At 46.9% G+C, this 14,221-nt stretch overlaps 1 protein-coding gene and 1 long non-coding RNA gene across 5 annotated transcripts; one reads left to right on the plus strand and one right to left on the minus strand.

The window, feature by feature from the left end:
• Window positions 1–1,069: 1,069 nt before the first annotated feature.
• LOC128746711 (uncharacterized) lies at window positions 1,070–9,357 on the minus strand. Its single transcript, XR_008412574.1, has 3 exons — window positions 8,729–9,357; window positions 8,175–8,619; window positions 1,070–1,172 (listed from the first exon to the last, which is right to left on the minus strand). It is a non-coding gene; the product is annotated as an uncharacterized LOC128746711 (long non-coding RNA).
• On the plus strand, window positions 4,447–14,153 carry entpd3 (ectonucleoside triphosphate diphosphohydrolase 3). 4 transcript variants are annotated; one of them, XM_053843942.1, is made up of 10 exons: window positions 4,447–4,566; window positions 8,165–8,318; window positions 8,575–8,692; window positions 8,753–8,912; window positions 8,986–9,145; window positions 9,378–9,605; window positions 10,728–10,991; window positions 11,058–11,168; window positions 11,725–11,862; window positions 12,451–14,153. In XM_053843942.1, the coding sequence occupies exons 2-10, from the start codon at window positions 8,184–8,186 to the stop codon at window positions 12,637–12,639; spliced, it is 1,503 nt and encodes a 500-aa protein (XP_053699917.1). In that variant the 5' UTR covers window positions 4,447–4,566; window positions 8,165–8,183; the 3' UTR covers window positions 12,640–14,153. The 4 variants fall into 4 exon arrangements, with proteins under 4 accessions (XP_053699917.1, XP_053699916.1, XP_053699918.1 ...); XM_053843941.1 differs by having other exon boundaries at window positions 4,481–4,566; window positions 8,152–8,318; XM_053843943.1 differs by having other exon boundaries at window positions 4,514–4,566; window positions 8,081–8,318.
• The last annotated feature ends 68 nt before the right edge of the window (window positions 14,154–14,221 follow it).

A 14,221-nucleotide genomic window follows, 5' to 3' on the forward strand; every position in this document is an offset into this window, starting at 1 on the left:
ACTGCCGATCTGCTGCTCACACACTCTCATCATCCACGGAAAAACACTTTCTAACGGCTTCTGGAGAGACAGTCGGGCCTATTAAGTGAGAAACAGAGCACAGAGGGTTTGGAGTGCAATGAAAAACCCACACATTAGAGACTTGATGGACCCATTTTAGCCACATTGGTTTTGCATGTTTGTTTCTGCAGACCATAACAATCAGGGAGATGCATTTGCAGGAGGAGTGAGAAGCTCCTGGGCCACATTTGGACCCAGATGGTCCGGTTTGGGCCCACGTCAAGTCAGTTTCTGTATTCTCTCTGGAGTTGTTGACTTCATAAAGACGACGAGAAAAATCTAAACGTAACATCCGACTCCTGAACACAATCAGAATGAATTGTTGATCTACTAATGCGCGGTCAATACACGATTCATGATGCTTCACAGAGGACCTGAAGGAAATGAGAATATAACAAAAAAATGAAATAGAAACACGCGCACACGCACGCGCGCGCGCACACACACACACACACACACACACACACACACAAAAAGAGTATCAGACTTCATAGTTTTTCCATTCACTCATTTTTTAAGGCAATATTACTTGAAGCTCATCAGTGGCATCTTATTTACAAGTAATATTTATTGAACGATAAAGATTGAATAAATATTGGACAAATATATTGGGTAAAAAAATGAAGAAATATAACTTGTATTTTGTTAAAAAACACACTTAAGAAAGGATCAAATAGTAAAAAGTTGAAAATAAAACCGAATGAATTCTTCAGAAAAAGAACACTGGCAGTACATTTGTTCTCTGCTGCAGCTGTGCAACAGCAAACCACCACACCCAAAGCTATTCCCACAGAAGAGTCCAGTTTTCGGGCACAAAGCACTGACAAAACACTGTTGACAACCACTAAGTGACATAATGTCCGCCAGTCAAATCGACTCGTAACAGACAGTTGATAGCGATAAACCAATTAAAGCATCAACTTAATCCCTCTGGAATGTCGGCAGCCCATGAAAAAAGGTAAAAATGAGCCGATCATTTCCATCACCATCGTCTCCGAGGAACTCACTTGCCGTATGTTTTCATGCAGCGCGTCTCCACGTCTGTGGAGGGGTCAGGCTGTTTGCACAGTTGGAGCCACAGTGTTTGTCACATTTTCCCATCACACAGGTCCCTGAAACAAAGGACGCAAACTTGGTAAGGTCAACTGTCGAGGCAGAAACTTTCACGAGCTGCTAGTGACAACTACTGCACTGCAGTGAGGTGGCGCTGGAGGGACGTATCGGGAGGCTGCATGTTACCAAGCGTCTAGTTTGGGGCTTTTCACACTGCGGGTTCTGTCTCAGGTGGCCTGAGTCCGACGCGCCCCCTGCTGTGCAGCCTCACACCTCTGCACCTCAGGTGATGTCCCTTTTTTCCTCCTCAGCTGGGGGCGCTCTGCGCAAAATAGCTGGTTTATGACTCACGACGAAGCATGTCATCATCAGCCGCACGACAACCTATTTACCGCCACTGGCTTGACCATCTTATTTCTCTGTCGCTTCTTAACATTATGAGTCATCCTCCCCTCAGATATGAACCGATGTCGAAGCTCTGTACACATAGCGATTCCCGGACGGCTGTGCTTCGTCCCGTTCCCAGGCACAATTTTCCTGCAGCTCCCAGCTGCTCACCTCAGTGTTGTGGGAATTTGAGATGTTTTTGAACCATGTTGTGCACCCAGACAGCGATCAGACCCTTCACTGCCCAGCATCTATCATGTTTGTGCGGAGTCACGCTGTACGTGTAGTTTCCGGCGTCTAGCGCCGAGTCGCCTGAGGCGAGAAGCTTACCACCCACTGAGAGTTTCCCGAGACAAGGTGCAGATCTCAAGACTCAAGGAAACGCATGTGTTCACATCTCGGACTTCTGAGCTGAAAGAGCTTTGTTTCAAGACGGAACCCGCAGTGTGAACGCGCCCTTAGGCATGGTGACTCACTCGATCTTAACTACAATTGAAATCCATCGATCATAAAGAGCAGAGAAGAATGCACAGGCTTCTACAGGAAATGTGGCTGCTTGCATAATTACTCCTGCAGCTCCATTATACCATCAATCCCACTCTGCAATTAAGTCACTCCACTTCTGAGAGACGTCAAGCGTCCAGATCATCTTGTGGCGGGAAATGATTGAGCATCTGTGAGACAGAAATCTGAGAAGTGGCCCAGAAAAGCAGCACAGCAGGAGAAGTGGAATCCCCATTATAAGCCACTGCAGAAGTGGAGAGCGGAGTCGAGGAACGTCGGGATCTTTCTGCGGACTCCAAGTGGCTCGCGCCTCTAATTGATCTGACCGCAACAGCGCCACCACATTTCTCCCTGGGCTGCGGCAGAGTTTTTGAAAGCACTGACTCGGAGACTTGCTAACAATTAGTGGGACTTCCCTTCGCTGCCGTGTTCGCCTGCGTCTTAATGTGCGTGTTGGACTAACAAGAGGTAAATGGAACTTCTTCAACAGAAAGTCTGCATTAGTTTTGCATCCGTTCATCAGTCCGATCACGCAGCACCAGAGTGGCTGTGGAAGGTCCAGTGCAGAAGGACGGAAAGCTGCGACGGAGACATAAAGTGATGCAGTGACACAGCGAAATGAGGAGCGGCATCAGTGTCCACATTTTTTTGCACCACGGTTCTCAAAGTTGAAAAACGTGGAAAATCTCCGACACAGTTATTGTCCATGGTCAGTACTTCCACAACACAATCTGAGGACTGGAGAGACAAACTTTGCACACAATCTTCTGATGGCCTTCACAAATAACATCCGCTACACAAGCCAATAACCAGCCAGACAGTGGTGAAGACTAATAGTCAACACTTGTTTAAGCCCTCAATAGAAATCCACTCAAGCTAAAGTGGCTCAGGCCAACAACAAATCCTCTGAGATCTGGCTGAATGACTTGGGAGCGCTGAGAACACCGAGGTAGACAGGAAAGCCACACACACACACACACACCTGACGGAGTCCGTTGCTCCACGCCCATCCGACAAGCCGCACCGTTTCCCTCACGCTCCGACACGGAGCTGCGCATACACCTCCGTGACAGGCCTGTATTCACTCTGAAGACTTTAACAGGATCAAAAAAGGATTGCAAAATACAAGTCAGGCTTTCACCTTTTTATTGCCTAATTATTGAGCTCATGACAGATATTTGGCCTAAGCGTCGGCCTTCATTCACAGCAGGATCAATCACACTGTAGTTCACAGCCTCAGCCTCTTTTATACCTATCGAGGCAGATCTGACAAACTCTGAGGAGCAGAAAAGACCAACTAATGCAGCTGCCTGTGGCATCTCATCTATAAGCTCTGGCAACTACATGGGACTGGCAACTTCCTGTTTGCATGGCGGTAGAAAACCGCATCCTGCAGACGACCAGTCTGAGCAGAGGTGATTCTGATGATATCGTCACAACTTGAGCAACCTTCAACCACAGCTCACTCAGCAGGCGTCACTCTCCAACCCAGAAACAGAAGCGAAATCGGATCGAACCAAGCTCAATTAAATACCAGAACGTGAAAGCAGAACAGACTCTGATCCCTAATATAATATAAAGGAAAACAGCCCACTTGAGGAGCATCTCCTCCCAACACACCAGAACTGACCGGGGCAGTCTTCTACTCTGCACATCTTCCACATGTAAATTGAGAATAAATGCACAAATGCATTTGCAAAATTGACTTATGTATTCTGACTAACCATGAAATCTAATTTAGGATGCGCCATAGGAACCTGGTCGCAAGTCCAGGACTGATGCGACAAAAGTTAGACCATGTAAGACAAAAAAACACGAGAGGAAAGAAGAGAATAAATGTAAGTTACAGAGAAGAAGATGGAATGTAACATTAAAATGAAAAATAAACACTGAAAAATATAAAACAGTAAGTTAAATAACTGTGATATAATGGAAACAATATATTTATTTGACTGTGTTTGGCTACGTTGTGAGGGACTGCTCCACACTGACAGGTGATTTACAAGTTGTTGGCTTAAGCAAAACAATATAGTTAAATGACAGATGAGGATTTTACTTCTGACTTTCCTCTGCTTGATAAATCATTTAGGACGACCCAGTTGTGCGTCTGACTGGACGTGTAATTACATGCGGCCAACCTGCATAAGCACATGAAGAAAAACATGCAGGAAAACAGCACTTTGTCAAGCGAGCAAATGAGTCACGGTGCTGTCATGGGAGCCAGCAAGACTGTACACGGATGTCAGCAGACCTGCCTCCAAGCTCTGTCACTCGGGAGCTGACTTGACCGTAACTTGGCCACCGTCCACTTTATCTTCACTACATCTTATTAACATTTCACCTCTCCCCTCGTGCACCCCCGATAGACACGCACACTCCTGCACCAGTATTTAATCTTGAAACACACACACACACACACACACACACACACACACACATACACACACAGCTCCTCCCTCTCAGTCTTGCTGGGGTCCAACTCTCCTTCGTCTCTTCACTCCAAACATCTCTTCCTCCCTCACTTGACGTCCCTGGCAGACTCCCACCCCTGACTTCCACAAGGTAAGAGACCTTCCTTCTGAACCTGATACCACACACGCACACTGACAGAGATGCGAAGACGGTTTCCTGGCTGGTGTGTCTGCACTGTTTCCACCCTGCTAAGAACCAGTCTCTACAAGCAGCACATGGCTTGTTCCTCCACATGGCTGTGGAGAAACAAGAGGGTGTTGTCACTGAGGTGGATTCTGTGCTGCAGTCTTCACTCACCGCTTGAATCATTCGGCTCTCATGTCCCTCAACTGTCCTGCTTTCAGTGTCTGAACCAAGTTGTCGACCGTCTGAGAACATCAGTGTCTGATAGGCGTGTTTATTGACACTGTCAACAGCTTAGAGAAACAGAATCATTAGCCACGCATTTACATACAAACTAAAGTCAACAGTCCAAATAAGGAGAGGGATGAACATTACAAGTTTTGGTTGTTGTTTTTTTTTATTCCTTTTGCAGGATTAAATATCGCTTCACTGAGCAAGTGTGGATGGTTCGATCCAAACATCATGCCACAGAGATCACGTTCAAAAAACTAATAATCGTGGAATTCTTGACTGAAAGTCACAATCACAACAATATTTTACTCAATATTTTCTATATTCTCCTGTGATGTTAAACATCGTGGAGCATGCGCACGACTGGAGGAACTGGATGAGGCGATGACGAATATTTTCCACACTATTTTCATACAACATAATTGAATTTGCACAAGGAATAACAGGTGGAATAGAACCTGCTGCAATAGTTTACCACTGACAGTAACAAAAGGAACACTTGCTGATGTGGATAGTACCATGTGACTTAAAGAGTGAAAAGAGGAGAAGACAAGATGCACTTGCTGGAGGGGGGCTGGGTGGGGACAGGCCTGAAATTGTGTCATGTTTACTGTGCACAGTCTTACGACTGAACAGCTTTATAGTTTACCTCTTTTCTGAGGAGACTGCGTGTGTCGCTTATATAGAGCACTTCAGTCCAGTCTTGGTCTGTAACTACATTTGGTCATGACTCAGGTAGATGGGTTTAAAATATTGAATAACTTGTGGAGCTACATGACTGGCGTCTTTCACTCATTTAACTATATTGCATTCAAATAGCCCCTGGTGTTTTCTGGGTGGGTCAGATGCTCGACCTCTGGCCCGGTAGTCATTTGTTCCGCCACTGAGTGGTGGAGTGCTCCGCAAAAACAGTGTACTGTAGCCAATTAGTTTGGTAGAGATAACTCTTCTAAGAACTTATTTAGGACTTAGGAAACATCTTAAAATACGTTCCTTTGCAAACTTAAAAAAAAAAAAAAAAAATTTTAATGACTATAGCTAGTTATCGTTTTGGCAGACTGCATAAGCTCAACCTCAAGGTAGGGTTTCTGAGCCATAAGGACAAGTATTAAGTATATAAGTAAGTATGATTTAATTCCCTCCAATTGTGAACAAGGGAATTTGTACTGGCATGGAACTGATTACTTGCCTAAATTTAAACTGAAAACAACGGATCAAAACTGGAAACAGACTTTCTAAATGAAACTTCTGTCACCGAAAGGCAGATCAATTCCTCAATACCTTGTACATATACAGTAGGATTTAAAAGAGCTGAGTCACAAATGGAGTGGTTTGAAAGGCAGAATAATATAAGATGAAAGGAGTCAATTTATTCACATTTGGAACGCTTGAGAGTGGTGCAGGCGTGAACATGGCCGCCCGGATAAGTGAGCCAATAAAGATCACTACAACTGAAGTCAGCAGACGTGACAGAATGGATGGAACCCTGTCCAGCCAGTGATTTAAGAGATCAATGGGCTCGTGTTACAACAGGCTCTCAGGGTTGTGTTTCGCTTCACAAACACCAACTCCCAGTGAAAGCTGCCTGGAAGAGTCCAGGTGTGGGAGGATGAGACTCAAACGCCCCAAACGACAGCGATCCTGCCGTGTTCTTCAGAGACTTAAGACACACTTGACTTAACTCTAAATTAGGAGAATGACCTCGGACTTCCACGATGAACATAAATACAAAGGCAGCATTAGAGAGCGACTCACTTCCAACTTGACTGGATTCATGGGTCCCTGCAGCCGAACAGAGAGCTATTATTTTTGGCTCCAGCTGTGCTTTTCAAGAGGGCTCAGGACGTTAAACCTGTCACAACAGCTGCCTTTCAAGCACCGGGCCGCAGAGCAGGTCTGCAGGGCAGATCATGACTCAGCAGCCACGTGACCTGGCCAACGCCGAGACTACCACTCACACTACGACATCAGGTGCAGTCCACACCTCTGAAGACGTCAGTGGCGAGAGAGACCTTCACTATCGTCTTTAGATGAATGACACCTCTGTTTATAACAAGCTCCAGAGAAGTGCTCACTAGCATCACACTGACACGGGGCACAGACTGAGTCAGCAGGAGCCTGGGAGGAAGTGGGTTGTGAAGTGAAGACAAGCAGAAGGCAGAGCTGGAAAAAAGCATGGTTTCTCAGGCGGCGAGTGCGACTGCTCTGACTTTCTGTATGATGGATTACAGTTAGTTGCCAAACTAAACTAACTTCACAGCAATAAAGACTGAAACACTTGACCTAAACAGCAAGAAAACTGGAGTTCCGCAGCTTAAAAACAGACATTCTATTTCTACAACAGCAGTTCCAGCGCGTCATGTCACTACACACACAGCTGTGTGTGTGTGTGTGTGTGTGTGTGTAGTGTGTGTATACAGAGACGGAAAATTGCAGGTAAAGCAGATAAACAGAAGGAGGAAGAATGTCATGACCTCGCCGTGAGTCACGGAGTCCGAGCTGCCCCGTAATTGCAGGCACATTACGCGCTGACAGGACGACGGAAAACTAAACTTTGATGTTTTGTTGAATTAAACATCACATCTGGCAGCCATACAAAGGGACTTTTGTGTGGGAGGATATCAAACACTACACTCTGATATAACCACCCGCTCTGAACACGGCAGCACTGGGCCGGACACGGTCCCGCTGAAATCTCTGTTCAGTCGAGGAGAACTGAGATCTTGAACTGCTGGTGCCGGATGGGCTGCTCTCAGTTATCGCTAAACATCACTCTGGTTTACAGAACAGCCTCCCAAAACAAGGGGAACATCTGGTCTGCTTCAGCTCCGCTTTCAGCCACGCTTCGACAGTTCACACTGGTGATTACTTTTGACAGTGACTATCGTCTACGGGCCACAATCGATCTGCCGTTGTCCAAACAGATTTTTCCGCACCACGCTACACATCTCAATTCAGCACCAGCACCATCTTCTGAGGCAGCCTCGCACCAAGGCCAAACCAAGGAGGCGCACAAGTACCAATTCCTCCCAGTCACAACCAAAATGGCTGCCGACACTGGCATTGAACTGTGCGCAAGTGAGATGACGTCCGAGTGAAAGAGAGTGAGGTTGAGAGCTTCATTTCAGCGGAGACTTCGTGTTGTTGACCATTGTCTTTTTGGGAAAATGTGGTCAAGGCGGCAGTTTTAGTCAAAGTGGTCCATCATAATCTAACAAGGGCAACAGATGACATTGACATTCTATTTCAGTGTGGAAAGCTGCTCAGACGTGATATGAAGTAGGTGTCACAGCACTGACCAATGATCTGAACTGACTTTAGTGAGGTTTGTCAGAGCCACTCACCAACGGAAAATGGCTTCCAAGCAGCCGCTGGGCTTCAAGTGTCGCTTCTTCGTGGTGGTCCTGCTCCTCCTGGCCAGCATCGCCGCTCTTGTTACTATTGCCGTCATCCAGCACAAGTGGAGCGAGCAGGAGTACGGATTAGAGGTGAGCAAACCAGAAGATTACAGTCACCATTCTTACCATGTAAACATGCACTGCCTCAAATATTTATCCTGTCTGCAAGTTTGACCAGCTCTCCGTACAATGTGACACGTTCACCATGCACAAATATGTCTTAATGAACAAAAAGCTAACAGGGAATCTCTGGACACCTTGAAAGGACATTCCTGAAATTAAAACCTGAAACGTAAAATCTTCTGGTGGCATTCGACGCTCAAACTCCTGATGTGTCTGTCAACAGTACGGCATCGTGATAGATTCCGGCTCCTCAAAGTCTAATATCATACTGTACCAGTGGCCGGGAGAAAAAGAGAATGAGACAGGTGTCGTGACAGAGGTCAAGAGCTGTAAAGTCCCAGGTGAGTTTAGGACTTTTTTTCAATGTTTATACACACATTTCTCAAATAAAACGCCTGCAGGCGACGGCATCTCTGAGATGAAAGTTGACCCGGAGAAAGACGCCAAGTCATGGAAGGACTTCAAAGCCTGCATGGCCAACATCACCAAAGAAATTCCTCCAAAGAAACACAAAACCACGACTGTGTTTTTGGGAGCCACAGCTGGGATGAGGTTGCTCGAGTAAGAGAAGGATCACCTGCTCACTTGTCTTTAATCCAGAGCTGATTAAAAAGTGAAATGCTTCTGCTACCAGGGCGAAGGATTCCAAGAGGGCCAGCGAGGTCATGGCCAGCCTGAGGGAATACCTGAGCTCCCTGCCCTTCAAGTTCCAGAACGCCTCCATCATTTCCGGACAGGAAGAAGGACTCTACGGGTGGATCACGGTCAACTATCTAAAGGGCAAATTTTTAGAGGTGAGATGTAGAATGACAAAAACCTCTCTGACCGTCAGCATCTGCCATCCTGGTCAACTCCTCCACCGCATCCTCCCTAGCGACATGTTCATCACATCCATGATCTTCACTGGTTGTTTTCCTCTTCAGCTTCTCCCAGTGCTTCCATTCTTTGTCCAACCGTCTGAGAGTAACATCCTCAAGCAGCTTCATCTGCGCCACTTCTCTGTCTCTAAAATGGTTTCATTCTCAGAGAAACACCTGGAACAAGTTCATGCGTCCAAACGGAGCAGACACCGTGGGCTCCATGGACCTGGGCGGCGCCTCCACTCAGATCGCCTTCGCCGTCTCAGATGACCTGAAAGGCGCCGACTACCTTCCCATCAGACTCTACGGCTATGACTACAACGTCTACACTCACAGCTTCCTGTGCTACGGGAAGAACGAGGCCGAGAAGAGGGTCCTGGACCTGATCATTCGGGTACAAACCCACACTTCCACCTTCTCCATCCGAATACGGCCCGCTCCCTGTTGTTTGCACTTGTTGTTGGGAAACAAGCCCAGGGAAGGCTGGGGCTGAGATTCCAGGCACAGATGCATTATCTCATTAGGAATATTGATTTCTTGCTCTGAAAGAATTACATTATTTCAGCTGGATTTGCTCCTGAAAACCAATATCAGGGGGAGAAACGTGAGATGGAGCCATTAAGTTGGACATCTGCGGCAGGTGCACTGCTTCCGGCTGGAGAGTGTGAATGGTTGGAGCAAAAAGTCACAGCTCAGAAGTGACTCAAGACTCACTGTACAGAAAAAAAAAGAACTATAAAAAAAATAACTGCAACCGTACGACCCCATTTGAGGATCATAAACCTTATATAAACGCCCGAAACTGCCATGCCACGCGTTATTTCCGTAAACATGACGCGCCGGTGCAGACGTCGCCAACGGTAAAACGTAGACGAACAAATAAAGTGAGAGTAAAACCACATCCCGAACACAAGGAAGTTTCACGGTGGAACTAGTTAAACTAAAGCAGCCGATACTCCGGACGCGCGTCCAGATACACGGCGGCGCGCGGCCGTTTAGCATGTGGCTAACGCGCTAAACAACGCAACGCTACCGCTAGCAGAGGGAAACCTGAAGTTGAAGAGCTCGTACTTACTTGGTTGGGTTGAATGAAGTCAGCAGTCAGTCAGGCAGCAGCAGCAGGAGGAGCCGCACCTGTCCGGCAGGAAAGCAGGGACCGCTCTTCCATTAGCCGAACTAAGCAGCGTGCTCGGCGCTGCCTGTCAAATAAGAGAGCGAGTCGTCATTATTTATTGATATTGTGAAACTCTTTATGAGCCAAGAATAATGCATCACAAAAAAAAAAAAAAAAAAAAAAAACAGTTCACTCACAATCGAAAATAATATTATTTTTCTGTCCAATTTTTTGGCCACTTTTTATAAATTAAATTAATTTAAAAAGTTAATTTAAAAAAACAGGTGAAATTCCTTTCCTTTATTTTGTATTACCTTCATTTTATATATATAAATATATATCTATTCTGATTCTAGCTGCGACCCTGGTGTTGACGCCGTGTTCTCCTCTCTTGTGCTGCAGAACTCTTCTGACCTCACTTATGTGGAGAACCCCTGCTACCTGGAGGGTTCCAACGTCACCCTATCGTACTCTGCCATTTACAACACCAAGTGCACGGAGAAACCGGCCAACATCAACCTGGACAGCAAATTCCTGATGGTGGGCGCTCCCGACTCGGAGCGGTGCGGGCGGATCGTCAGGTCCATCTTCGACTTCAAGACCTGTTCCTCGGCTCAGTGTTCGTTCAACGGAGTGGAGCAGCCCCCGGTCAGGGGAGGGTTCATGGTGAGGTCCAGTGACACTCTAGCGTGCGGCAGGTGGGTCTGCGGCTGACCGAACCTGTGGTTCCAGGCCTACGCCGGGTTCTTCTACACGGCCCGAGCCATGCTGCTGAACGGCACCTCGGAACTGGAGCAGTTTCGTCAGGGGATCCCCAACTTCTGCACCACACACTGGAAAGTGGTGAGGACACTTCAAGGCCGTCTTTAGGCTCCTCCTCTTTCTCTGACCTTCACATCTGTCACAGTGACTTCACCGTAACAGTGTTGGTCTGCATTGCATTTTGCTGGCTCCTCCCTCGCTTCTTCACACGTCTGACAGAGTGACGGTAAACAGACTGAATTCCAGAACCTGGTGGGTTCAAGGATCTCAGCTGCGGCGCCTCTGATGAAGGACAGTGGACCCTCACATTCCTGAAAAGAGAGTGAGGGGCACAGACCTTTCCTGTCACCTGCTTTACGGGTCAAGAAGGGTCTTTCAGTCACACCATGGGAACATGAAACTCACCAATGTTCTCGAATGAAGACGCTCGAGGTGCAACATCTGTATTTCCGTTCAGTTTGGACCGACGCAGCTGTTGGCTCGGACGTTTAGCCACAGGAAGCTCGTGTTCCTGCAGCCTCACACGCTCCAGCGTCTCCTGCTTCAATCTGTCAAACAAACATTCTCACTCTCTTTCTGTCTTCAGCAAACATTTTGTGAAAAGTCAACATCTAACAGGGGGTTTGTCTGTCTTCAGATCAGGCCGCAGAGGGGCTGGATCTCCGACCGATACCTGAGGACGTACTGTTACGCCGTTCACTACGTCTTCACGCTGCTGCATGACGGATACAAGTTTGACGCAGAAACCTGGAGGAATATTGAGTTTCAGGAAAAGGTGAGTGAATCATGGGATTCAGCATCCTCCCTCCTGGTAGGATCTCTTTATTCCGACTGCGACTTGTTGGAGAGTGAAATAAGTTTGAAGAGGAAGCGCAGAACATTTAAACCCAAATGTTTTATGGCTAGCGCCGATGGATGATGTCATCATGACAGTAGCTGACTGTGTCAGGAGTTGGCTCTGGCCTGAATCATGACTCTAAATGCCAGGGATGCTCCCAGCAGACAGGCCCAGTGCCATGACTGCCAGAGGCCTGAGGGCGCTTGAGCTCACAATGCAAGGCCTTCAACAGCAGGGGATTTCCTCAGCAGGACTCAGCAGCCCGAGGCTAGGATCAGAAACACGGACCTCTGAGCCCATCGCGACCGCACAATTCTGTTGTGGTTCCACTTTTCCAGGGGAACATTCCACACTGGGTGGCGGCATTCCAGAGTTCTTCTTGCCAACAAGAGGGCAACTGTTTGCCGCCGCCGCCGGGCGTCTGGGAGTTCGGCAGCAAGTGAATCCCAGAACACTTGCACGGTGTGGCTCATGAGCCTCCAGGCTGCTGGGAACCTGATGGCAGTTGTCTTTTTCAAACTCCAGGTTGACGGCACGAGCGTCGGCTGGAGTTTAGGCTACATGCTGAGTCTGTCCAACATGATCCCGTCCGAGATCGAGACCACAACTCCCCTGACGGACGCCGTCTTCGCTGGACTCATCTTCCTATTCACGGCGCTCATCGTCATCGCGGTCATCTTGTTCCTCATCACCCTGGTCCGCGCCTGTTACTGACGATAACCAGGAACCCGATTTGCCTCGTGCGACGGACGGAAGGAGAGCTGATGGTTTGGTTCCTCTGAAATGCTCCTCTCTCTATGTGTGAATGCGAAAGTCAGTCAACCCTCCACTTTCTTCTAGCATGTGACTCCCCTCCTCCCTCCTTCAAGATTCAGAGCAGCAACATTCAGTGCCTCACCACTGACTCATGGCTCTTTTATTCCAAAAACAAAAATGTTTACATTTTTTTAAGCTTCTCTCCAACAAGCCACTGATATTACATTTCATGACGGAGGCCGTACGTGATCTGAACTGACGTGGCCGAGGGGCCCGGACTGTGGAACTTGTTTGAGACCTTTCCTACTTCAGTTTGGCTCCAACGTTAGGGCTCCGATTGATTGGAAAGTCAGATTGATAATCTTTTATTCTGAGGGAAAATGTCAACGTTGTTTGTCCTCACACAAGCTCCATGCTGCGATCAGATTATTCACGGTCAACGCAGATAAATGTGGTTTTTTATAGGTTGTTGAATCATACAGCTCCACAAACAGCTGCCGTCCACTTCACTTTGTTCCCAATGCTCCACAACGATCAAAACTTATGAAGGATATGAAAACGTGGAGTTTCTTCGCGACCGTTTCCAGGCCAGTGCCGAGAGCTCAGTCAACTGAATGAATCTGGCTACTTTCACTTGATCATCATGTGTAACATAAACACAATGTCATTCAAACCTTTGACCTAAACTATCGTGAGTCAAGCTTCAACTGTTGCGTTGCTTTATGAAATGTACTGTGACATGCCTGAGCTGAGGTGAACAAAGGGTTGCTCCTGATGTTCTGCTTGTTTCGGCGCTAGCGTCTCAGGTTTTACTGCCATAGGTCCATTCACGTGAATTGTTTTATCACGTTCAAATAAATGTAAAATGCTCACAATCAATTTTGGCGTTTTCACACCTCCACGTCCGGTGTAGTCCCAGAATGCACTGCAGCAGTTGAAGCGCTAATATTAGTAAGGCACTTACGGTTTTGTTTGCCAGAACATATGAGCTATGACGGGCTTCTACTCGTGAGAACAGACCACATGCAGGGTGACGACGTTGCTTTTATCTCAGGGAAGTGATGATGGGATCATTTTTGTTCAGAGAACACTGCAACAACAACAAGAGAAGAAGCTGTTTGTGTTTTACTGTTGATGCATGTCATGATTTTGTTACATCAGTCATGAATGTTGTGTCATTGCACTGATATTCTCTTCCATATTGTGTGTTTACTAACCGACGCTGTAAATAAATAATACATCATTGAACGAGAGTCATTCCTCTTGAATAATAACGTTATTTCTTTTGCAGACATCATTCTATGATGCTTAGTCATGTCATGCCTGCGATAACCAACAGAGGGCGACCTTGTAACATAATGCCTTCTTTCTTTCACTACTCTTCACAACCTTAGATTTCACAGCAATACTCCCGAATTATTGGTCTTATAGAATCATGCGTGCGATCACTGTAAAATGTCGTTTGAAGCAGATTTCATGAGGTTTTATGCCGTGGTTATGACAATTTCCAATAAAGTGTTTGGTTCCGCCCCACAGTGCG

The sequence above is a fragment of the Synchiropus splendidus genome, chromosome 15 (assembly GCF_027744825.2).
Source record: "Synchiropus splendidus isolate RoL2022-P1 chromosome 15, RoL_Sspl_1.0, whole genome shotgun sequence".
In the NCBI taxonomy this organism is placed as follows: Eukaryota; Metazoa; Chordata; class Actinopteri; order Syngnathiformes; family Callionymidae; genus Synchiropus; species Synchiropus splendidus.

What these genes read in the sequence shown, in the direction of transcription:
- entpd3 (XM_053843942.1), top strand. Translation starts at nt 8,184, where the DNA reads ATGGCTTCCAAGCAGCCGCTGGGCTTCAAGTGTCGCTTCTTCGTGGTG. An exon ending in AGCAGGAGTACGGATTAGAG is followed by an intron (nt 8,319 to 8,574) that starts GTGAGCAAACCA and finishes GTCTGTCAACAG; the next exon opens with TACGGCATCGTGATAGATTC. An exon ending in GCACCACACACTGGAAAGTG is followed by an intron (nt 11,169 to 11,724) that starts GTGAGGACACTT and finishes GTCTGTCTTCAG; the next exon opens with ATCAGGCCGCAGAGGGGCTG.